Here is a 24,058-nt window from a genome sequence, read left to right as displayed (position 1 = left end):
TCAGGGAAACCCCACCTGGGGAGGTTGGGGCTGAGCCCTGGAACCAGGACAGGGGCCCTGGGAAGAGGCTCTGGGGTGCTCAGGCCTTGAGCTCTGGAACGATGGTCCTGGGTGACCCCTTGACGTCACAGAAAAGGCACACTGCACCAGAGGTGACACCTGGGCTTCCTGCTGGCACCCGCAGCGCACCACCACAGTGGGCAGCCACCCTTTCTGAGCACCTGCTGTGTACAGGCCCAGAGCGGGGCCTCGCAGCTCCTGAGGCCACAGCACAGGCCTGGACCGAGCAGAGGATCAGGCCAGGCTGGGCTCAGGGAGGAGGCCTGTCCACCACAGCCCCATGGGACCAGCCTTGATCAAGTAGGCCCTGGCGGGCTTCCACCCAGAGCAGCTCGCCCCTCAGGCTGGCCCTCCACCAGGACTGGAGCCACCCCCCAACCCCGAGGCCCCAGCTCCCCTGGGGCGCTGTCATCACCTCCTGCTTGTCGTGGTGACACTTCTCGCAGCCGGCCGGCGAGGAGTAGTGGTGGAAGATGGACCCGGACAGGTTGTCGATGATGGTCAGCTCCCCCTCCAAGGAGTCCTTGATGATTAAAGAGACGCTGTCCAGCCACAGGTTCTCCTAGGCGGACGGGGACGGGGTGGGGACAGGTGGGATTATCGGCCAGCTCGGGATGGCCGGGTGGGCGGGCACGGGCTGCCTTCCTGGTTCTCCGCCCGTGGCCTGGGCCCGACCCCACATCACAGGGTCGCCCCTGAAACGGAGCTGAGCAAGCGGGGCCCGGAATGACAGAGCTCTCTGCCCGAGCCCCCCCGCCAGCCCAGCTGTCCTCCCAGCCCTCAGCAACCCCGCTGCCCTCTCCGGGCCCCGCCCACCTGGGCTGGCGAGTAGCAGCTTCGGTGCAGGCGGCCCTCGGGATCACCCTCGCCGGCCGCCCCTCCTGGCCCGTGGGCGGGTGCGGGCGCCCCCGGGGCACTGGCCGGTGGCCGCGGGCTGGGGCCCAGGCCGTGAGCCAGCTCCAGCTCCAGCTCGGCGTCCATCTCAGCGTCCTCCTGGGCCTCCTTGTTGCTGTCGTCCAGGTGCTTCATGAGCACGGCCACCACCACGTTGATGAGCACGAACTGGGCCGTGAGCACGAAGCTGACGAAGTAGAGCGGTGACACGAACTGCAGGCTGCTCAGGCAGCTGCGCTCGTCGTGCGTGCAGTCCCGCAGCGTGTCCTGCACCGAGGACGGGGGAGAGAGGGATGCAGCAGGGAGCTAGCCACGAGGCCCGGGGGTCTGGGACACAGGCCGCATCTCTGTCCTCATGAGGCCCCTCTCCACCCAGCCCAGGCTGAACTGCAGGCCAGAGCCAGGGAACCCGTGCTGGGTGATGGACAGTGAAGCCCAAGCCAAGGGACAGTCTGTTCGGGGGAGGGTGTCTCAGGCCTCCCCACCCTGCCGGGACCCTCCCTCCACTACCAGACCTGTTCCATAGCCCACCCCCTAGGCTGGCTTCAGCGTCAGAGCAGTGGCGCCTGGAGTCCCTGGGCTCGGGACCCCAGCACCCCCTCTGGCCCCAAGCAGAGTCCTGTCCCCTAGATTCTGAGCCCTGATCCCAGCACAGCATTCAGGGCGGACAGAAAACCCGCTCTGGCCTCATGTCCACCTTGCTGTGCCCCAGGGCCGTGGGTGGACCCCCGCGTCTCTGTGCCCTGCACACCCTCCGTGTGCGACGAGCCACTGGGCAGGCAGAATGCAGCCTGACTCTCCCTCCCCTGCCCACCACGTGTACCTTCATGATCCCATTCCAGTTGTCGCCAGTGGAGACCTGGAAGAGCGTGAGGAAGGCCATGCCGAAGTTCTCGAAGGTGGCGTGCCGGCTCATGCCCTCACAAGGGTTCTCGTCGTTGCAGACTGGAAGGAGAGTGGGGTCAGCCTGGCCTGCCCTGCGCTGCTGCCTCTCAGCCTTATCTCAGATAACCTCAGAGGCGTGTGCGGCCTGTGCACGCCCACAGATGGAGAGACTGAGGCTCAGAGAGGTGGCATGCTGGTGGAGACTCAAGCTCAGGTGAGCCTGGCTCCTTGCTCCACCCAGTATCAATTTCTGAGGGAGAAGTTGGGCTAAGGTAGGTAAGGGCTCATGCCCAGAGGAGCCCGGCTTGCTGGAGCTGGCCCTGTGCAAGGCTGCCTGGATGTGGGCTGCGTTGCCCTCAGTCTGGGCCCTGTCCACTCTGCCTACTGGGATGGCAGTGACTGGGGATAGGCACTGGCAGGTGGCACTGGAAGGGGCATCCCTGAGAGGTCAGACAGCTAGGGGGGCTCCAAGTGGGGGGTCCACTGCACAGGTATGGGATTGCCCATGGACCCAGGCGAGCATCTCTCCAAAGCCTCTATTCACGCTGGGAGCGGGGTATGGATGGCGGAGGGTCACCCATCCAGCCCCCAAAGGCTCGCTGTGGGAACATTTCCCCATCACAGAGACCGTGGCATGACAGTCTGTTCGGGGGAGGGTGTCTCAGGCCTCCCCACCCTGCCGGGACCCTCCCTCCACTACCAGACCTGTTCCATAGCCCACCCCCCAGGTCGGCTTCAGCATCACGCACCCAGCTTCCCGAAGAGCTCCACTCCCAGGGCGGCGTAGATGAAGAAGAGCAGCATGAAGAGGAGGCCCAGGTTGCCCACCTGTGGGGACAGCGGGTGGGGCTGGGCAGGGTCCGGGGAGGGGGCACGGCAGGCTCCAGGCAAAGGGCCAGCCTGAAGGTCAGGGCAGGCTCTGTGTCCGTGTCGGCCACCCCTGCCCCACCTCCTGGAGGGCCGGCCAGGTCCAGCACAGGGCACAAGACACGTGTGAAGCCCTTACTGGTGGCCCCTGTGGCTCAGTGGTAAAGAATCCGCCTGCAGTGCAGGAGCCACAGGAGATGTGGGTTCGATTTCTGAGTCAGGAAGTTCCCCTGGTTAGGAAAAGGCAGCCCACTCCAGTACTCTTGCCTGGAGAATCCCACGGATAAAGGAGCCTGGTGAGTTATAGTCCATGAGGTTGCAAAGAGTCAGACAGGACCGAAGTGACTGAGCATGACGCCCTTCCTATGAGCAGTCCGATTTCAAGCATTCCTTAGTCATGGCTGCACACAATGATCTATGGACTCTCTTTTACCCCCATTCTTCAAGTGATTAAACAGATGTCCTGAGAGGTGAAGTCCTTGCCCAGGACCACATCGCTAGTAGTGGTAGGACTGGGGTCAAGCCTAGCAGGCTGGCCCCAGGGTCTCTGCACACAGCTTCTACACCTGTGTGTGGTCAGTACCATCCCACAGATGAATGTAGAGAGGGAGAAAAGGAAGTTACATCAATAATGCTACCTCCTTCATGAAGCCTGCCTGAATTCCTTCAGACAGACAGGGATTCAGTCTTACAGCGTGAGTGTAACTGGTGTATCCCTGTCACTGTCTCTGCCAGTCTAGGAAGTCCTGGAGAGCAGGGGCATGGCTGGAGTAATTCAGATCTGCTTCCTTGGGTCAGCACGAGCTCTGGCCCCAGAAAGGCGTGAATATAGGAATCATGCAAGACTGGGCCCCCCAGAAGCCTCCTGCAGACCCAGCCACCCCCCTCCCACAGCTCCGGTGGGAGAAAAATATCGCAGATTTCAAACCTATTTCAAGTCTATCTGTAGGCCAGAGACCACCTTTAACTCATGTTATGGGTAAGATAAGGTTCCAACATGTTCTTGCCCTAGAAAGGAAGTGTCTCTGAGAACCCTCAGAGACCTGCATGAATGGAATCTGAGGATGTTCGTGTTAATTGCTGAAAAGTAAACCGTGTTAATCACGGGCTCCTAATGTTTCTCTACTCCAGACAAGGGTTTCCTTCTGAGCTGCGCCACAATCACACCAACAGAGTCTAATTAAATGATGCTTTTTTATTAAAGAGACAAGCTCTCACTGAGCACCTCTGAGGCCAGGTGTGAGGCCCCAGCTGCTGGGGTCCAGCCCTGTGGACCCCTCCCAGACTGATCACCCAACTCCAGACTCCAGCCACACAGAGAACAGACCCCATTTGCATATTCTGTTTTGTCTGCCAGGAAGACCTTCTCTCTGCCTTTGCCTAGAAAATGCCTACTCCCCACCCCTCAATACCCGGATCATGGGTCACCTCCTCTGAGAAGCCTTCCCTCAGGCCTCCTCTCTGGGTGCCTGAGACAAAGCCTGGAAGGAAAGGGCTGAGGTTTCGTTTTCCTGTCACTTTACAAAGAACCAAGGAAATGTCCAGGATCAGCTAATAGATTTTGAGGGGTAAGCCCTCACCCCAATACCACATGGTTCTAGGCACACACATCTCTTAAAGTAGTTGTAATTACTATTCCATGTCTCCTACCTGAAGCTGGGACTTCCTAGGCATCTCCATGTGCCCCATACCAACGTAGGGTTAGGATGCCCAAGGGTCAGAACAAGGGGAAAGGGAGAGGGGAAAGGGCCAGGAGGCCAGGCAGGCGGGGGGCACACACTTGCCACCCCCATTCCTGTCCTTAGCGGACTCTTCCACGGTGCTGCTTATGATCCAGTGCTTTACAAGCTTTAACTATTTTAAACCTCACAACAACCCTTTGAGATAGGAACTACTGCTACCACCATCCCTCGCCCCAATTTCACAGGCAAGAAAAATAAAGGCACCTCGTCCCCAGGCTCTCACAGGGCACTAGGCTTTGACCATAGGTTCCCTGGTGGCTCAGATGGTAAAGAATCTGCCTGCAACACAGAAGACCTGAATTTGATCCCTCGGTCGGGAAGATCCCCTGGAGAAGGGAATGACTACCCACTCCAGTATTCTTGCCCGGAGAATTCCATGGACACAGGAGCCTGGTGGGTTACAATCCATGGGGTTGCAAAGAGTCGGACACGACTGAGTGACTAACACTTTGACTTTCAGGGAGGCTTGAGTCTGGTCTCCAACCCATTTACTATCTGCCCAGAACTCACCCCCATCTCCCATGTGACAAATCCCTCCAAAGGAATTTCATGTTAGGAAAGACCACAGCTCTCTGAATGAAAGCCCTTGCTTTCCATCCAGACCGGCTGTCTGCTGTGTCGCTTGCCCTTTGCAACGAGGCTGCCAGGAAGCTCACACCAAACTTGAGAATGGAACTCAACGTCCTCAGCCCAAGTGCCTGAGAGAATTTGCTTTCACTTTCCCTGGGCTGTTTATCTTTCATCCTCATCTTTAGCATGCTGTATCTGTGCCTTTTACCTTAAAACAGCTGAAGTTCCTTAAGACTAGATGAGTCATAGTGAATAAATGAATGTATATGAGGCTCACCTCAGAGTGAGGTGAGGCTGCACTGAGGGGAGGGAGAAAAGGAGTCATCGGTAGCTGGGACAGCAGGGGAGGAGGAGCCTGGGACTGCAGAGCTCCCAGGAGGACCGAAGATGCACCCCTGTGGCTCTGACCCCATCTCCCTTCCCCTCACCAATGGTGGGGGGTGCTTTCCTAACTTCCCAGGGTCCCCACCCCCAGGTCAGTGTCTCATGCTATCCCCTCCTAGAATGTCATACCTGTCACCTCTCTATCCACATCACCACCTCTTACCAAGCCACCGACAAGGTCAAGCCGCCCTATAAGGTCATGCTCGAAGTGCCTTATGCCTTCTCTGATTCCCCATGTGCGGGCCTCTCCCCACACTGCCCTGAGGCCTCTGTCGTTCCCCTAGACTCCTGAGGGCAGAACCTGGGTCCTCAGCGTCCAGCCCGAGGGCGGGGTACAGAGCAGGCAGGTGGGGCAGGAGTGGGGAGAGGGACCAAGGGCTCAGCCAAGAAAGGAAGGAAGAAGTAGATGGGAACCCGCCCATCTCTCACGCCCTGAGCTCACAATTGCTTCTCTGGAGGCAGGACTCTGCCTCAGCTCCGGTTTGGGCAGATCTGGAGAGAAGGGAAGTCACAGCCCATGCCCCCCAGGGGCCCAGCGTGACACTGATGACGGCCAGGTTGGGCGAGGGGCGGCTCTTACCTGGGGCAGAGCTTGCACCACGGTGTCCAGCAGGGCCCGCATTCCCGTGGCCATCTTCAGGAGCTTCAGCACTGTGGGCAACACCCAACCCGGCCCACTCAGCCCAGACCAGCAGGGACAGGCCTGTGTGTGTGTGTGCATGTGAATGCGGTAGAGCGAGAAAGTGGAGGAGCGTGAACGAGACGCCACACTACAATCCCCTGGGTGCAGATGAATGGGGGTGGTGCACAAAAACACGTCCCCCCTGGGGTGGGTGTCTGTGTAAAAAAGCCCAAGAGAAGGAGGACAGGCACAAGGGAGCAGACGGATATCAAGTGTGTGCGTGGGCACGTAATTCACCATGATGAGGCCACAGTGAGCAGCGCGTGAGGGCCCCTGGGTCTCTCCCTTCCTCTCTGGCTGGAGAGGCCCCAGGGTGACTGCTGAGTTTCTCCACGGGATCCCTCACCACCTCGGAATCTGGGGGCAACGGGCGGGGCAGGTAGAAGGGTGAGGCCAGAGGCAGGAGGTTTTTTGAAACAAGGATGAGGACAGCCTTGGGGCGAAAGGGAGACTTCTGGGAGAACAAACAGGGTTTCAAGGACAAGGTGTCCCAGCCAGAGCTGGAGAAAGGCTGGTGAGGACCCAGTGTCTTCTTGGCTGCCCTGGGGTCCTTTCAACCCCACCTGAGACTGGACCACACTGGGCAGGGTGTTATATGGAGGGGGCATGCCAGGGCGCAGTACAGAGCTGTCAGGACGAGGGCAAGTGTGGGCACACAGCATGGGGGCGTCAAGTGTGTGTCAAGGACGGGCTCCTATTCCCCATCCTGCCCCGCCCAACCCTCACCCCGGGCGATGCGCAGGACCCGCATGATTCGGATGATGGTGGGGTTGATGGGCAGCGCCGCGTTGATCTCAATCTCCTCCAGTGTGATGCCCATGACCGACAGCAGCACGATGGCCAGGTCCAGTTGGTTCCACCTGTGCGGCCGAGCAGAGGAGGGCGGGAGTGAGATGCAGGGCGAGAAGCACTTGAGTTTAGACACACTCCAGCTGGGAGGAGTTTCCCAGCCCTCCACCCTCCTGCCATGGCCCTCGGGGATCCCTAATAGCCCCTCCAGATCCCAGTGGTTCCAGCTCCCTCGCTGCCCCCCAACCCCAACCCCACCACAGCCTCTATCCCTCAAGCAAGAGGCTGACCAGGCTAAAGGAACATCTGAGGAGGAATGGGTTCTGACTCCTAGGTCTGAATCTTGAGCCAGCTGCTCCCTCTGTGTGGCCTTGGGCTAGTCCATCAACCTCTCTGAGCTCCACTTTTTCCCTCTGAAAAGAAGGACTCGCATGAGGTATGCCCTGCTCTACCTGTGGGGTATGGAGGACCATGAGAGGGGTTTGGCAGAATGCCCGGCACCCATCAGGGCTGAAGGCAGCACCTGGGGTCAATGACCATCAGTCCTCGGACTCACTGGTTCCCCTCCTCCAGCTGCCCCAAGCTTCCCCTGGGGTCAGGATAGCTTCCCTGGGGGTCAGGACTGCTTCTCTCTCCTGCAGTGCACTCTCCGCTGCCTCAGCCCAGCCCAGTTTTGCTCACCGGTCCTTGAAGAAGCGTCTCAGACCAAATGCCACCAGCTTCAGCACAGCCTCCAGCACAAAGACAGTGGTGAACATGTAGTTGCAGTACTTGAGGGCTGTCTCCAGAGACTGCAGGAGCAACAAAAAGAAGCATGACCAGGCCCCATGACCTGTCCGCCACCTTTACTCCAGTCAGAAGAATCTCTGCCTTGTAAGGGGAGAATTTACTCCATTCACACTTAATGCAGTGATTTACATATCTGCTTTTACTCTTCCCACCTTACTTAATGTGCACTATTTATTTTAGATTGCGGTTTCCTTTTCCTTATTTCTGCTGGTCTGGTCCAATCGCCACTCAGTGGAGGCAGTATGGGGTAATGGTTAAGGTAGTGGTTAAGAACCAGGCCGCATATTAATCGATGTGAATTCAGACTCAGCACTTATTCCTTGTTTGAAGCCTTGGCAAGTCACTTGACCTCTCCAGGACTTAGTTTTCCAGTCTATGAATTGGATGATAATAGCACCCACCTCAGAATTAAACGAGGTAATAGTCCAAGACCAGACAGAATAAATACTTGGTTAATATGAACTTATTCTTATTCCATTTCTTCATGTTAATTTAGAAGTTCTACCATTACGGCCGCATCCCATCAACGGCTGCCTGCACTCATTGTATTTCACTCCTACCGTTTAAAATAACGTACCAATTCCTCATCTAGAGGCTCTGCTCTCCCCTCTTCCCCCACTCCAGTTAGTCTTCCCAGAGACTCGCCCCTACATAACACACCCCTCGTGTCCCTCATGAACACTGCCTGCAACCAGCTGGGGACTGGTCACCTCTCCTACCCCAGTGTTTGCCCTCAGAGGCCCTGCCCCTCTGCCAGGCTCCATATGCCCAGGAGCAGTGGAGCCAGGTGGCAAACCACAGTTCCAGTCCCACCTCCACTCACTGGCTGAATGACTAGGGCAGCGTGTTTTATGTCTCTGAGTCTCGGTTTCTTTATCTACAAAATCTGGAGAAAGCCCACCACACACACACATTAAGGTTGCTGCGAGGATTGGAGAGTTAATATCTGTAGTGTGTCCTGCAAAGAGTCTCAGTGAACACACCACGGCCACTGTCATCCACGTTCAAGGCTGGACCTGAATGTCACCCCCACCCCACTCCTACCCCGTTCCACCCCATCCCACCCCACTCACCAGGATCTTGCCCTGGAAAGGGGTGACTTCTCCCTCTCACTCATCCATCCTACCAGGCCCTGAGCTTCTTAAGCATAAGACCCCGTGCAGGACCTGCTCAGACCCTGGCCCGCCCATCCCTGGGGTGCGGGCCCCTGAGGACCCAACCCCACCACACGACCTCGGGCCAGGGGCCAGGCCGGGGCTCACCGTGGGCTGGTTGTAGTGCTCCAGGGACATGGTGACCACGTTGAGGCAGATGATGAAGGTGATGAAGATGTCCAGGTAGTGGCTGGTGCACATGGAGTGGATGAGCAGCCTCGTGGGACAGTAGGTAGCGTAGTAGGGCAGCCGCTGGGCCTCTGCAGGGGTGCGGGGTGGGTGGTGCAGACCACAGAGGGTTGGGGCAGAGGTGGGGACAGAGCACACAGAAGGAGAGGCAGACGGGAGGGAGGAGGCGAGGGGAGAGATCAGGTCCACCCCAGGCCCTGGGAGTCAGCTAGGTCCACCCCACCCAACCAGGGCACCTCGAGGGAAAGGGGTTAGCACGTGAGGCAGGATGGCAGAGAGGGATTGTCCTCTTTGTCCTGATTGTCCTCATTCACCCCAAATGTGCCCATTCAGGGGCTCTGGTTCTGCTGGGGGCAGGATAGGGGTCCCACGGCTCAGGGCTGGGCATCCAGGCTCTGTCTCTGCCCTCTGCCTGGACTGAGCTGCCAGGCCTCGTTTGGACAGGCAGTGGGGTCACCATTAGACTCTGGATGGACACTGATGACAGAGGTCAGGTCAGGCAGATGCTGGGGAAGGGCAAGGCCAGGGGCACAGAGACCTCCGTTCCCTCTGGGTCCAGAGGCCCAGTGGCTGGGGTCAGGCCCGGGCCTCCGCAGAGCAGCGGGCAGAGGAGCCCTGGGGCCAGGGAGCCATCACCCTCCCCCGCAGGTCACCCACTCACTCCGGCGCTTCTTCTCCAGCCGCCGCAGCCGCTTCTCCTCACGCCGCCGCGCCTCCTCGGCCTCCTGGTGCTGCCGGCACTTGTGGAAGTTCTCCACCACGACGCCCACGAACATGTTGAGCACGAAGAAGCTGACGATGAGCAGGAAGGAGATGAAGTAGAGCAGCATCCAGGGGTTGTGGTTGGGCACGGGCTGCGGGGACCAGACGGGGCTGAGGGAGGCTGGCCAGGCACCATGGGGCCCACTGCCGGGGGTACCCTCCCTCGACGAGCCTCCGTGCAGGGCAGGCACTGGTAACAGCCTCCCGGGCAACTGGGAGATTTGAAGGTGGAGGTAGGAAGTGCCTACCCTGCCTGGCACAAGGATGGTGCTCAGCAAAGACAGTGCCCCCTTCCCTGCCCTCTGTCTTCTTCCTCTACCCACCATCTATTCATCCACCCACCAACCTATCCATTCATCCACTCATTCATCCATTTACCCATCCATCCATTCATTCATCCATTTACCCACCCATTATCCATTCATCTATTTACCCACCCATCCACTTATTCACCATTTACCCATCCATCCATTCATTCATCCATTTACCCACCCATTATCCACTCATTCATCTATTTACCCACCCATCCACTTATTCATCCATTTACCCATCCATCCATTCATTCATCCATTTACCCATCCATCACCCACCCACTCATTCATCCATTTGCCCATCCATCCACTCATTCATCCATTTACCCATCCATCACCCACTTATTCATCCATTTACCCATCCATCCACTCATTCATCCATTTACCCACCAATCCACTTATTCATCCATGTGCTCATCATCCATCTATTCATCCAACTATTCATTCATTTATTCATTCATCTAGAAACAAACCAGGAAACAAAGCAGCCAGCAGAGGAGTGATCACAGCCCTGATGGTGTGTATGTGTGTGTGTGTGTGTGTGTGTGCATCTGTGTGTGTCCATGTGTGTGTTAGTGGGGGTGGCAGGCAGGAAGAGTGTACAGACAAAGAAGTGGAAGGTGATGTCACCACATGTTCTCATTCCTCCACATCCCCAACCTCCACTTCTATGTCCACTCCAGAGCCATCCAGGGTGAAGCCAAGAGTCTGAGGGGACCTACAGGCCTAGGGGCATCCCCAGCTCCAGTGCCCTCACTGAGTGGGTCCTGGCATGACCTAGAGCATCTCCCTGCTCCTTCTTCTGATGACTTTCATAGCCAGGACACTGCTGACCCTGATCAGCCATGTGTCTTGCCTAAGGCCCCCACCTAGCCCCTGAGGGGACCCCTGCTCTCAGAGGGATCTTGGGGGTGAGGGCTCAGACCCAGCCTCCTTGCTGACCCCTTCCACCCTCCCACTTCCAAATCCATCCTCACCCAGCAGCCCCAGGAGGCTCCCACAAGCTCACCTCACTGTTACCCCTTCACTGATGCCCACTACCCTCTGCTCCAGCCCCAGCTGTGCACCTAGGCCTTCCTGCCCTTTCTGCCCTGCTTACCTCCTCCACCTGCCTCCTGCCACTCTCCTTCCACCTCCTACCCCCGGCCCTGGCCTCATGACTCCCTGAGCCTGTCACTGTCCCGCCCAAGCATGCACCTGCTGTCCTCACAGCTGGCCCAGCCCTGGGCCTCCTCTTACTCTCGCTTCTCCATCCACGGGCTCTGCAGCCCTCTGGACAGAGCCAGCTCACAGCGCTCTCCCTGCAGACAGCAGGCTTGCAGAAGCAATCGGAGCACGGACTTACACCAGCCAGAGCACAGCCCTAATGGAAGGGTGCAGGCCAGGACAGGGAGGGGCGGGTACGGCTGACAGTGGGAGACACCAGCTTCAGACCCCGGGGGCCCCAAAGACACCGTGTCCCTCCCCTGCTGCCAGGCAGACCCGGCCCGGCCATGCCCACCTGCTGGTCCACCGCGACGGCGTCCAGTCCATTGTACATAATGTTCACCCAGCCATCCTTGGAGGCCAGCACGAAGAGGGACATGAGGGCCTGGAAACACGGGAGGAAGGGGGCAGGGAGATGGCACGGGCATCTCAGGCTGCATCTGCCCCCTCTGAGGGACAGAGAGGCCTTCCCCGAGTCCAGGGCAGAGCTGTGTCCTTGACCAACAGACCTTTTCTGAGAACACACCATGTGCCTGCCATGTACCCCGCAGGCACTGCTGCAGGAGAACGAGCACTGGACTTGGAGTCCTGGGCTCCAGTCTCAGCTCTGAAATTAACAGGCAAAAAATTCATGACATCTTTTCTCCTCACCCACAGAATGGCGCTAACCCTTCAGGGCCTGCCTGCCACATTGGCTGGGAGGATCAGCAGAGACTTTAAACTGGAAGGTTCCTGAAAACACGAGGGGCCCTGCCTCCAGTGCCTGAAACAGGAGCTCTCAAGAGACGCCAGGACCAGCTCAAGTTCTGCCACTCACTGGCTGTGTGTCTTGGGGCAGGTTCCTTCATGTCTCTAGGCCCCAGCTTCTTTGTCTGTAAATGGCAATATTTACCCTCGCTAATGATATTAGAAACAGAGGTGATCCCCAGGGGATAGGCAGCCAAGGCTTCTATATGGACAGCAGGCCAAAGCATCCACGGGAGAGGTCTCCTGCCCTGTACCGGCCCCTCCATCCTATCCATCCAGGCCTCAGACCCTTCCTCTTTGCTGCCGGTGCTGCCGGGAAAGGGCTCAGGCCCAGGAGCAGGACAGGGGACAAAAAGGGAGCCCTCTCGACCAGGGAGGCACACGAAGCCCTTACAGCTCAAGAGGCAAATGTCCCTGTGAGCCCTTAGATCACAGAGCTCTGAAGTGCAGAGAGCCTGGGGACCTTGGAATCACAGACCTGCTATCACTACTCCCATTTACAGATGAAGACACGGAAGCACAGAGAGGGGCAGAGCTGGGTGAGGGCACACAGCTGCTAAGAGGTCCAGGAGGGACCTAAGGCTCCAGGCCATGCTGGAACCTCCCACGTGGTTCTGCGGAGACCTACTCAGGGGTCTAAGGTCATCAGCCTGCCGTTAAGCAGATTTTCCAGAATGGAAAAGGGCTGGGCGGGGGAAGGGGACCAGGAACCAACGTCCACTAAGGCACTTACTAAATGCCAAGCACCTGCCAGACACTCTGTATTCAGGGTCCCTAAGCCTCACAGTACCTGTGAAGGGAGTTCTACCCCTACCCATTCTACAGAAAAGAAAATCAAGGCTTGAAAAGTAGAAGCCCTGGCAGGGGAGGACTGAAGCCTGGTCTGTAGTCCTGTTGGCGCTGAAGAGGGCTGTTGGCACCGAAGAGCTGTCACCCCCACCCATCTGGGGTGGGGCAGGTCAAGACCAGGAGGGGGTGCTCACCTGGCCCAGATTGTCGAAGTTGTACTTGTGATGGACCCAGCGGTAGTTGGCAGCCATGCAGTCGGAGCGGTTGGTGATGTTGCGGGTGTCTACACCCAGACAGTGGTAGAACTTGCCCTTGAAGAGCTGGGGGTAGGGACACAGGGCTAGTGACCATCTAGCCAGTGCTCCCAGGGGATGGTGGTGGATGGGGTACAATTGGGGTGCAAATCAGAAAAAGGACCTGCCCTTCCAGGGGCACGTCCTCTGTACATGCCTGAGCCAACCCACTCTACCCCACCCGCTCTCCAAGTCCTCCAGCATGAGGCAGGGCTACGCTCATCCCATCTCACAGGTAAGAAAACTGAGACCCAGTGATGTTAGGTTAATTTCCCAAAGTCATTTCTGGTTCAGGAAGAGGCAGAGCCAAAGTTCACAGCCTGGTCTGATTTCCAGCTCTTCCACAGACCCCAGAGATCAAACCCCAGTATGTACACTGAGGATTCGGGCAGGGACTCCACACAAGAAAGTTGCCTGTACATCCCCAAGGGAGAGACAGAAAGAAGCAAGGGGACCCTCTTAGGGACCCAAGCCCTGTCCATGTCAGCTGCCTAGAAGGGGCAGATCCACTGTCTGCACGAAGCCCTTCCTGCCCAGGCAGCCACGCTGTGATCTCTCAGCGACCCCACAGGACACCTGTGCCTGGGACTCCTCCAAAGCTACAGCCCAGAACACAGGACCAGGTGGGGAGCCTGGGGGCCTCAGAACAGGGCTCGGACCCTCAAGAAACAGGGTCTCCGTGGCACTTGGACCACAGAAGGCCCAGGTCATTCTGGCCACCCCCAACACACAGTCTACGGTCTGCAACCCCTCACCCCCGTCCAGCCCTGAGGCTCCATCCTATTCCCAGACTGGGCTCCAAACCAAAATCTGAGTCAGCTCAGGGCCCTGCCTGGGTTGGAGGCTCTCCATGGCGCCCACCCCAGTGAAGCCAAGCTGCCCTTCCAGGTCTCGCCCACCTTGGTCCAGCTCACCTCTGCATGCCAGTCATAGCTCCAGGACTCTCTCCACCAGTGCTCTGCTTGTCCCTGCCTCCCCATGCGCCCATCTGCCCCTGACATTCATTGCCCCTACTGTGACCTGCCCAAACCACTTGTCTTTCAAGGCCCTGTGAAAAGGCCACCTCCTTCCCCATTGTCACCGGCCCAGCCCTGTGTTCCTGCCTCCCTTGGCCCCCTGTGATCCCATTTACCCCGCCTGCTCTGCGCTCAGCACTTTGGGGCCTGTCTGCCTCCCTGCCTGGAATGGGAGCTCCCTGCTGGCCGAGACCATGGCTGCTCCACCAGGGCATCTGGCACAAGGTCCCGAGAGCTGGGCAGGAACGTGGAGCCTCTTCCTCAACTACAGAGCCCAGCCTACTGACAGCCCAGCCTGGGGCCCCTCACCTGCACCCCCAGGATGCCGAAGATGATGAAGAAGGCGCAGCAGATGAGGACGATGTTGCCGATGGGCTTTAGGGAGGAGATGAGTGTCTCCACCACCAGCTTCAGGCCAGGTGCCCGGCTGATGACACTGCAGGCGGGGAGGGGCCAAGGATACCATGAGCCATCAGCCAGGCCTAGGACAGCCCCTACTAGGCCCGAGTCACCAGAGCAGAGGCCCCAGGTCACAGATTATATGCACAGCAAGGCAGGGTGCATTCACCCCAATCCCTTGGGATACATGCTGCACCCTCCTCTAGATACTAGAGGCCCAGAGATGGCAGTGAGCCCCCCAAGGACACACAGAGAGTGGGTAGTAGCCCTGGGGACCACCTTCAGCCCCCGCCTTCCAGCACCTGCTGCAGGCCCCGCCCCCAGGAGTAGGGCCCGCAGCCCGGGGTTCAGATGGTGCCCGGCACATGCTACAGAGGACCGCGTGGGTGCAGAGAGGGAGAGTAAGTCCACTTAGACCCTGGGAGATTCCTCTGACAGTGCAGGGATCCCCATCCGCAGGGGCGGGGTCCTTACCGCAGGGGTCGTAGGGTGCGCAGGAGCCGCAGGACCCGGAGGACGCCCAAGATCTTGGCTCCCCCAGCCGAGGCCACGGACACCACAATGTCAATGATTGACACGAAGACGAGGAAGCCGTCCAGTACGTTCCAGCTGCTGCGCAGGTACGCCTGCTCCCCGAAGTACAGGCCCAGCGAGACCACCTGGGGGCGGGGCGTGGGCGGGGTCAGGTAGGTGTCCAGGGAGCAGGTGGGCGGGAGTGGACGCGTCACTGCCACCCCTCTGAAGGCAGGCTACAGGTGTCCCCTTACCCAAGGGGCCGCTCCCTGAAGCACAGGCCCACGACTGCCCGGTTCCCTTCTCCCTGCATATCTGGCTAACCCCCATTGGAAGCCAAGCACTCCCGGAAGCATCCTACACGGAACCCTCTCCTGTGCCCCACGCCTCCAGCAGGCACCTCCATGACACTGGAAATGCATTGTGAGCGCCCGCCCGGCAGACATGAAGCTGACCTCGCCCACCTCCTCCTTCCTCCGCCCCCCCTCCTCCTTCCTCCGCCCCAGGAGCCCCACCCAGTGGCTGGCACCAAGTGGGGATGGGCCTCCAATGCCCCCTGTGGAATGCTGCTGAGGGGCAAGTGGATGACCAGCTGATGGAGGCTGGACCAGAGCCTGGGGCCCCTGGCAGGGGGAAGGAGAGGTCCCTTCCTTCAGTGAAGCCAGTACCTTCAGTGTCATCTCGCCCACGAAGATAGCTGTGAAGATGTAGTTGGACACAGTGAGGAAGATGCGTTCCTGAAAGAGCCGGGAGAGGCCGTGGGTCCAGGGGCCTCCCAGAACTGTCACCCTCTGCCTTCAGCCAAGGGGCACCCAGGAGAGGCTGCCACTTCACAGTCCATGGAGGTGGCCCCCTCTCCAGAAGCATGCTCCCGGCCACACCTCCCTCCATGGCATCCGGCCTCATAGAGCTCTCCCACCCCCTGCCCCCAGCCCGGCATGCTGTCCCACAGCAGGCCCTGGCAGTCTGTCCCTCTGGCTTGTTCCCTGCACCGCCTGAAGTCCCCAGCCACTCACGGTGCTGCCAGCCTCAATCTGGGGCCGCTCCAGGGCGATGGTGATGCAGTTGAGGAAGATGAAGGCCAGGACGACATAGTCGAAGAGCTTGTGGGCAATGATGGTCTGACACAGGACCCGGAACCTGGGCAGGGTGGGCAGGGGACCACGTGAGTATCGGTTTGTCCCTCACCCTGGCCGGAAGGAAGGCAGAAGGCCCCAGCACACATGGGGACCAGGGTGTCCTGGAAAGCTGACCCTTCTCTTCTGGACACATCACAGGTGGCGATTTCACATCTTCTCAGGATGCCACCTGACCACACTGCAAGCTCCTAGCACCCCAGGATGCAGGGCACCCACCTAGCCTCGACACTCAAAGCTTTCCAAACACCAGCCCGTGTCCCTGAGCCTTGTCCTCAGCCGCATGGGCACACATGGCCAGATACCCTCAGCTCCTGACCCCAGGCCTTTCCTCAGGCTACTCTCTCCACCTGGACCGGCCTCCACCTTCTCACACCTCCTTCTTCATCTGCAGAATGCTGTCTGCTTCCAAAGCCCAGAACAAAGGCCACCTCCTCCAGGAAGCCCTTGGATGCTCCCTCCAGAGGGAAGCACTCCAGGTTCTCAGAAGATTTATCCAAGATGCTCAGAAAAGCCCCCTCCTAAACCCCTCCCTACCCTGCAGGCTCTGAGGTATAAGTGATGCCCCTCCAATGGTCCTGCTTGGCTTGGCAGAAATCTCCCCCTCCCAGACACATCAATCCCCTACACAATGGCACCCCAAGCCTGGCCCTGCCCACCTGTTCTCGGGGGAGAAGAGGTAGACGGACCAGTCCTCTCGGACTTCACACCAGTCAGGCTTGTAGACGTCAATCATCTTGCGGACTCGGAAGCACAGAGTCTGGCAAGAGAAGGCCGCAGGGTCAGGCAGGTCAGTGCTGCCCAGAGCTGCTCGCCTCCACCCATCCTGGCTATCTAGCAGAGTGTGGCCACTGGATGACCTCCGAACTCTGCGAGCAAGACCAGAATCCTCGCCCCACCCAGGGTAGGCCAGGAGGGCTTCTGTGCCAAGGGTAGGCCCACTCAGAGGTGGGCAGTCCAGGCCCTGCCCCCTGCTCACTCTCCTGAAGTCCTCTCCCCACGCCCACTCAGGTGGGGCCCCATTCAAGCCCCGCCCCTCGGCCCCTCCCTGTTCTATGCCCGCTCTCCACCTCGTGGTCCCTTCGGCTGCCCCAGAGCCCCGCGCACTCACATAGTCGATCTCCTCCTCGTCCTCCCCGCGATCCCGGCGGTCATCCATCTTAGTGAAGACGTCCTTGGCGATGCTGGGCATCCTGCCATTGCAGTCCTCGTGCCCGGGGGCCAGGCCTGCCGCCCTCCAGGCCGCCCGGGAGTGGGTGCCCACGGCGGGCACCAGCTCGGCCAGGTCCACCGAATCTCTGGTGTCGAGGGATAGCGTTCGGCGGTGGTGGTGGTGACGATGCACCGGGTGGGGACCATGATGCGCGTGGTGGGCGTGCGGGGCGTGCAGGGGCGCGGTCCGTAGCGGGCCCTCGTTCCGGGCGCCCTCGCAGCCCCGGGCGCCGCCACGCTCAGCGGAGAGCAGGGACTCATGCTCCGCCGACGGTTGCTTGTGCTTGAGGCTGTTCCAGCTGGAGCGACGGCTGGCCCAGGCCCCGCTGCGGCCCCACGGCCCGTAGTAGGAGCTCCGAGAGCTGGACTGGGAGGAAGCCCGGGGCTCTGGTCAGCGCCATCACACACAGTCACGGCTGTGACTGAAGGCAACCTGCACACCCGCTGAGGCCCAAAGAGGGCCACGCACCTGGCCACTGGGGGACAGAATGGGCTAGACCCCAAGAGACCTGTCCCTGCTCTGCCTCTCACTCCATCCTCATCTTGGGACATTTGGTCACCTCCACCCTGTGGTTCTGTCCCTCCTGCCACCTCATTTCTCGTAAGAAAGGTACAGCAAGTTAGGGCATCTGCCCATTTTACAGGAAAGGAAACCGGAGGCTTAGAGAAGCATTGTAACTTGGCCAGGGTTACAAAGCTTCACAGTGGCAGAGGCCAGATTGAAGCTCAGGTCTCCCCAACCCCAAGGCCCAGCTATTTACCCTGCACATTGCTGCTAAGACAAAAACCCAACTCTACACCAGACCCACTGGCACTTAGTCATTCATTCCTTGTTCCCTGGGCACCTAGGAATACAAAGACATGGTCCCTGCCTGGTTCTGGCTGGGCAGTCTGGTGTCCTAAGCCTAGGTACCAGTCTGAGGCTGGCACCAGACTGGCAGACACATCTTCTCTGGGTCACTCAGCACGCACCCGGCAGGAAGCAGCCATCCAGAGCACCACACAAGGACTCACCAGGGAGCGCTGGTCGTAGCTCATCCTCCCCAGTGACATGACACTGCTCTTGCGGGAGCCCAGGGCCATTAGCACGGGGTCTGGCTGCAGTGAGAGGCGGGGGGCAGATGCTGCAGCCCCAGTGGGGCCCAGATGTCCACCCAGTGGGAGATTGGGGTCCAGGTGCCCATTGGGGGTCATGGGGATTGGGCAGAGCTTGGGATCTGGAGGGTTCAGATAGAGACAGAAGGAGGGGCAGACAGGAGGACAGAACAAGAGCAAAAGAAGCCATGAGATGAAGAAATAGACATGGACAGTAACAGAAAAGAAGAATTTTTCTGGAGAGACCTCCTCCCCCAGGAAGTCCTCCTGGCTGGACCCCATTACACGTGCCTCCCCTGTGCCCATCTCCAAGGCTTTCAGCTTTACTTTTGGATGAGTGAAGCCCTTGCCCTCCATGTTTAGAGGCCAGCTCTGGGCTTCATCCAGCATAGGAGCCTCACTCCTGTACTCATTGAAGGAAGAAGGCAGAACCTGTCTAGCCCAGTTGCTGAGAAGGACACAGCATGGGCTGGGGAGGTTTCTTCCCAGCTGCCCAGAAGTACTCAACAGAACCCAGGCATCCTGAGGCCCAAAGCTCTTCCTAACAGGCCAGCTGTGTAGAGGGGTGAGGGTGGGCTGCATGGCTAGAATTCAGGAGAGCCATGACTGTCACTGACCTTTTTGAGATTCAGCATTTCTGTCTATTATAAACGTAAACAACAAACCATAGAGAGTTAGCAGTCCCGGAGCCTTGGCTTAAGGGGAAACTAGATGCTGTACCCTCTGCCCACCTGGGGCTCTGGGGAGAAGTCCTGGCCTCCCAGGTGATGAGTGGAAATCTGTTTACCTCCGCTGCAGTCCAGGCCCTCCTGGAGCTTGTCAAACTCCTCCATGTTGGATGAGCTCTGGTCCTCGTCCGAGTAGGAGCGATTGGCATCACCCTGGGAGACCGTCCCTCACATTGGAATGAAAGTCAGTTTAGCCCTTTCCTCCCTCCTGAATTTTTCAATGGGTATTTTTACCATTTCCCCCACACACACACCATTTTACAGATGGGAAAACTGAGGCTCTGAAAAGGGAAGTGAGAAGCTAATGAGGACCTCAGCCAGAATCCACATCTGCCTGACTGCAAGTGTCCCCCAAGCCTCAGAAAATGGAGCAGGCAGGATCCAGCATCCCAGATCTTGGGGACTCTAGGACCTCAGAGATGGAGGGGCTTATTCCTACATCCCTGGGGGATAGGCAGGGGTCCTAGATGCAGCCTCCACTTGCATGCTTCCTGTGATGGGAAGCTCACCACCTCACTGGTAACACCCTCCTCTGGAGACCCGTTGCCTGCTAGATGTTTGAATTGCGGTCCTCCTCTATCCAGGCCACTGCCCACCCCCACAGTCTCATACAGGCTCCAAAGAGGTGCTTCCTCCACCAAGGCCACAGTCACCTCCGCCTGGAAGCCCTCCACCAGGATGGCCACCAGCAGGTTGAAGAGCACATAATTGCCAAAGGTCATGAGGGCAACGAAGTAGAGGGAGGCCCAGGGGGAGGTGGAAGCCATGCCGTTGTAGAGGACGACGTTCCAGTCCTCCTGGGTGAGGATCTGTGGGGGGAGAGGATCGACTGCTTAGCCCCTGAGTATCCCCAGGCCCCAGCCCCCTGGGTGTCCTAGCTGCAGGCACGCAGCAGCCCATGCACACCCACATACAGCATCCTCTCACAATCGTGCACACCCAGGGTCCTCGCGTATCATGGCCTCGGCTGGGGCACAGCCACAGACCCAAGCGCATGTGCGTGTGTGTACACACATGTGAACACACACACATGCACACACACGTGCACACACACACACCTTTCTCTTCCTGCTGCCTGGCTTGCCCACACCCTCAAGGCCTGCATCACACACTCCTGCCCTAACACTCGCTCCCTGGTGACCAGCGTTCCCTCCTGGCTGCCCCCACAACCTCACCCCACGACCACAGTACCCATGAGGAAACGGTTTCAGGGAAGAATCCTAACCCCAAAGTCTCGGGGCAGGAGTGGATGCACAGGGATGGGCACTGGGCGGTCAGTCCAGCTCTCACAGCCAGAGCTGTGGCAGTCTGGCCACCGGAGGCTGGGGTTGAGGGGCCTCCTTGCAGGCTGCTGCTCTTCCCCGGACTCTCTGAGGCTGGGGACACCTCCAAAAAGCGACAGACACCCGTGGACACAGGCCGGGGCTCACCTGGAACACCGTGACGATGGCCCACAGCAGGGAGTCGAAGTTCTTCCTGTCGGGGACCGTGTCTCCCGTGTCTGTGCGCAGGCTGAATTTGCAGCCAAAGATGTGCATCCCGAGGATGCTGGGGGAAGGATGCAGGTGGCTCAAGGGACTCACACACACACCAAGCTCTCCGCCCGCCCACCCTGTTTCATTCTCAGAACAGCCCACTAAGAGGAGAAGCACCAGAGTTGGTCCCATTTTACAGATGTGAACACTGAGGCTCAGAGGGGCAGGATTTGCCCAGAGCCATCAGGGATGAAGTGACGGTGCCAGGATTCACACCCAGGTCTGGGGTGCTGCGTGGAGAAGCTCAGTCACACTCCCCCAGGCCCCTTCCCATGGGCCCTAGCAGACCCCGCGGGTGTGGCGCCAGGGTAGGCAGGGCTCACCTGAAGATGAAGATGAAAAGCATGAGCAGCATGCAGAAGGTGGCCACGTTGTCCATGGTCTTCATGAGCACCACGAGCTGGCGCCGCAGCGCGGGCATAAAGCGCACCAGCTTCAGCACCCGCAGCAGCCGGAAAGTCCGCAGCACTGACAGCCCGCCGTCCGCCTGCCCCACGATCTCCCAGATGCTGCGGCCAGGCCAGCAGGCAGGGCGGGGAGGGGAGAGAGGCAGGAGGGGTCAGCGGGAGGCCGGAACAGGGGCAGAGGAAGAAGCGGGGCCGGGGAGACAGAGACGCACACCTTCCGTTCAGACACTCATTCACCCAACAGATACTGTTTGCCAGGTTGCTGCGGCTCGTGCACCCTAATCCCGGGGCTCTGAACCTGGATTCCACGGACCGCCCCATTCAAGAAGTCTACAGCTCATGAATATCGCTGACCTCTTTTTGAGATTCAACATTCCTTTAATTATGAAGGTCAACAACAAACAGCAGAGAATTAATTAGCAGTCCCTACGACCCTGTGGCCAATCGAAATAACTGGTAGTTTTCTATCACGTGATGGCTGATACAGATATTTCCAGACGCTAGTTATGCTCATCATTTCTCTGGAATGTGGTTGTCATGGACCCACTACTATTGATCTTGATATTTAATTCATTCACCCAGAAGCACATCTATATTGATAAATCAGACATTTTCAAATATTTTCGTAACTGGTTTTCAGTATAATTGACTTCCTTTGATCTTATGTACTTCATTTACATCCATAGTTGGATGGCATCACTGACTCAATGGACATGAGTTTGAGCAAATTCCAGGAGATAATGAAAGACAGGGAAGCCTGGTGTGCTGCAGTCCATCGGGTTGCAAAGAGTCGGACATTTACTGGCTGGGGTCGGTGCATTGAATCCCCCTCCCGCCTCGCTCTAAGTCCGCAGGCTGGGGAGGTGGGGTCAGCACCTGATGATGACGATGATGCTGTCGAAGATGTTATAGGGGTTGCGCAGGTAGTCGAAGAGCCCGAAGGCGGCCAGCTTCAGCAGCATCTCCAGGGCAAACATGCTGGTGAAGACCACATTGCAGATCTCCAGGATGTTGGTCAGCTCCTCGGGCTGTGGGGATGTTGGGGCAGACGACAGGGACCCGGTCAGGCCAGAGGGCAGCTGGACACCCATCAGCTCTCAAATCCCCAGGGAGGGCCTGGCTCTGCCACCCTGGCCCCATGGCCCGCAGGCCCGTGTCCTCGTTGGACCTCCATCCTCCCCCTGCACTTGGCCTCTGCATCGTCTCTGCTGTCCCAAGAGGGCTACTGAGATGAGAACACATGGGGCTGACCTCCCATCAACGGGGCAATGATGCCCGTACTGCTCACTGAGGGCCACGTTATGATACCCAATTTACAGATAAGGAAGATAAGGCTCAGAAGGCAGCCTGAGGTCACACAGTTAGACAGAGAGCAAGACAGGAAGGCAAACCAGTGACTGCTGAAATCCCTGTTTGCCCACGACCCTAACCCATTTAGTGAGTGTGTGCGGGTCCTGTTCTGTGCACTTCTTAAGTATCGTGTCACTTAGTCCTTCACAAGAGCCCATCTGTATGCAGGTCAAGAAGCAACAGTTAGAACCAGACATGGAACAACGGACTAGTCCCACACTGGGAAAGGAGTAAGTCAAAGCTGGATATTGTCACCCTGCTTACTTAACTTATATGCAGAGTACATCATGTGAAATACCAGGCTGGATGAAGCACGGGCTGGAATCAAGACTGCCAGGAGAAATATCAATAAGCTCAGATATCCAGGATGTTGGTCAGCTCCTCAGGCTATGGGGATTTGGAGATGTATACCTGCTGATTATTAGCAGCACGTGACACCCCTACACGTGGGACTACCCAAGGAATGTCAGTGTATTAAGCAAGCTACCCTATAGCCACGACATTCCCATAGCTCCTCAGGCTATGGGGATGTTCAGATAAGATAGCACCCTTATGGCAGAAAGCAAAGAGGAACTAAAGAGCCTCTTGATGAAAGTGAAAGAGGAGAGTGAAAAAGTTGGCTAAAAACTCAACATTCAAAAATTGAAGATCATGCATGGCATCCAGTCCCATCACTTCATGGCAAATAGATGGGTAAACAGTGGAAACAGTGAGAGACTTTATTTTCTTGTGCTCCAAAATCACTGCAGATGGTGACTGCTGCCATGAAATTAAAAGATGCTTGCTCCTTGGAAGAAAAGTTATGACCAACCTAGACAGCATATTAAAAAGCAGAGACATCACTTTGCTGACAAAGGTCTGTCTAGTCAAAACTGTGGTTTTTCCAGTAGTCATGTTTGCATGTGAGAGCTGGACCATAAAAAAGCCTGAGCGCTGAAGAATTGATGCTTTTGAACTGTGGTCTTGGAGAAAACTCTTGAGAGACCCTTGGACTGCAAGGAGATCAAACCAGGCAATCCTAAAGGAAATCAATCCTGAATATTCATTGAAAAGACTGATGCTGAAGCTGCAATACTTTGGCCACATGATGCGAAGAGCTGACTCATTAGAAAAGACCCTGATGCTGGGAAGGATTGAAGGCAGGAAGAGAAGGGGATGACAGAGAATGAGATGGTTGGATGGCATCACCAACTTGATGGACATGAGTTTGAACAAGCTCCAGGAGATGGTGATGGACAGGGAAGCATGGCATGCTGCAGTCCATAGGGTCGCAAAGAATTGGACATGACTGAGCGACTGAACTGAACTGAAGAGCCAATTATGCAGATGAGGAGACAGGTTCAGAGAAGGCCAGTCCCCTGCCTGAGGCTGCACAGCTAGTACCTGGATTTGAACCCAGGCAGCCTAACTCCAAGGCTCTGCCCTTTGGCCCTCCATACCCAGCCCTCCCCCAACCTCTTTCCTTCCTTCGCAATTGCCTTTTCAAGACTGTGGGTGGCTGGAGACCACCAGCACTGTGAAGGGCAGACAGAGGCCCTGCCCCTACCGTGTGCC

At 57.9% G+C, this 24,058-nt stretch overlaps 1 protein-coding gene across 1 annotated transcript in view; it reads right to left on the bottom strand.

The window, feature by feature from the left end:
- Positions 1–24,058, bottom strand: part of CACNA1I (calcium voltage-gated channel subunit alpha1 I) — a 116,490-nt gene that overhangs the window by 10,054 nt on the left and 82,378 nt on the right. Inside the window, exons 10-32 of the mRNA XM_086402931.1 lie at positions 22,031–22,182; positions 21,071–21,256; positions 20,643–20,760; positions 19,866–20,021; positions 19,272–19,365; positions 18,404–18,606; positions 17,289–17,756; positions 16,837–16,937; positions 16,058–16,181; positions 15,710–15,778; positions 15,003–15,187; positions 14,439–14,565; positions 13,015–13,140; positions 11,580–11,669; positions 9,667–9,859; positions 8,925–9,076; positions 7,555–7,664; positions 6,811–6,944; positions 5,983–6,053; positions 2,589–2,667; positions 1,778–1,899; positions 877–1,221; positions 476–622 (exon numbers count right to left, since the gene is read on the bottom strand). Coding sequence (XP_086259057.1) covers positions 476–622; positions 877–1,221; positions 1,778–1,899; positions 2,589–2,667; positions 5,983–6,053; positions 6,811–6,944; positions 7,555–7,664; positions 8,925–9,076; positions 9,667–9,859; positions 11,580–11,669; positions 13,015–13,140; positions 14,439–14,565; positions 15,003–15,187; positions 15,710–15,778; positions 16,058–16,181; positions 16,837–16,937; positions 17,289–17,756; positions 18,404–18,606; positions 19,272–19,365; positions 19,866–20,021; positions 20,643–20,760; positions 21,071–21,256; positions 22,031–22,182 — 3,552 coding nt within the window. The remainder of the gene's footprint in view (positions 1–475; positions 623–876; positions 1,222–1,777; positions 1,900–2,588; positions 2,668–5,982; positions 6,054–6,810; positions 6,945–7,554; positions 7,665–8,924; positions 9,077–9,666; positions 9,860–11,579; positions 11,670–13,014; positions 13,141–14,438; positions 14,566–15,002; positions 15,188–15,709; positions 15,779–16,057; positions 16,182–16,836; positions 16,938–17,288; positions 17,757–18,403; positions 18,607–19,271; positions 19,366–19,865; positions 20,022–20,642; positions 20,761–21,070; positions 21,257–22,030; positions 22,183–24,058) is intronic.

This window comes from Bos grunniens, chromosome 5, assembly GCF_055505025.1.
Source record: "Bos grunniens cultivar Pamir isolate PY7600 chromosome 5, Bosgru_T2T1.0, whole genome shotgun sequence".
NCBI lineage: Eukaryota > Metazoa > Chordata > Mammalia > Artiodactyla > Bovidae > Bos > Bos grunniens.
Note: the sequence above shows the minus strand (reverse complement) of the source record. Positions and strands in the feature narration are given on the sequence as shown.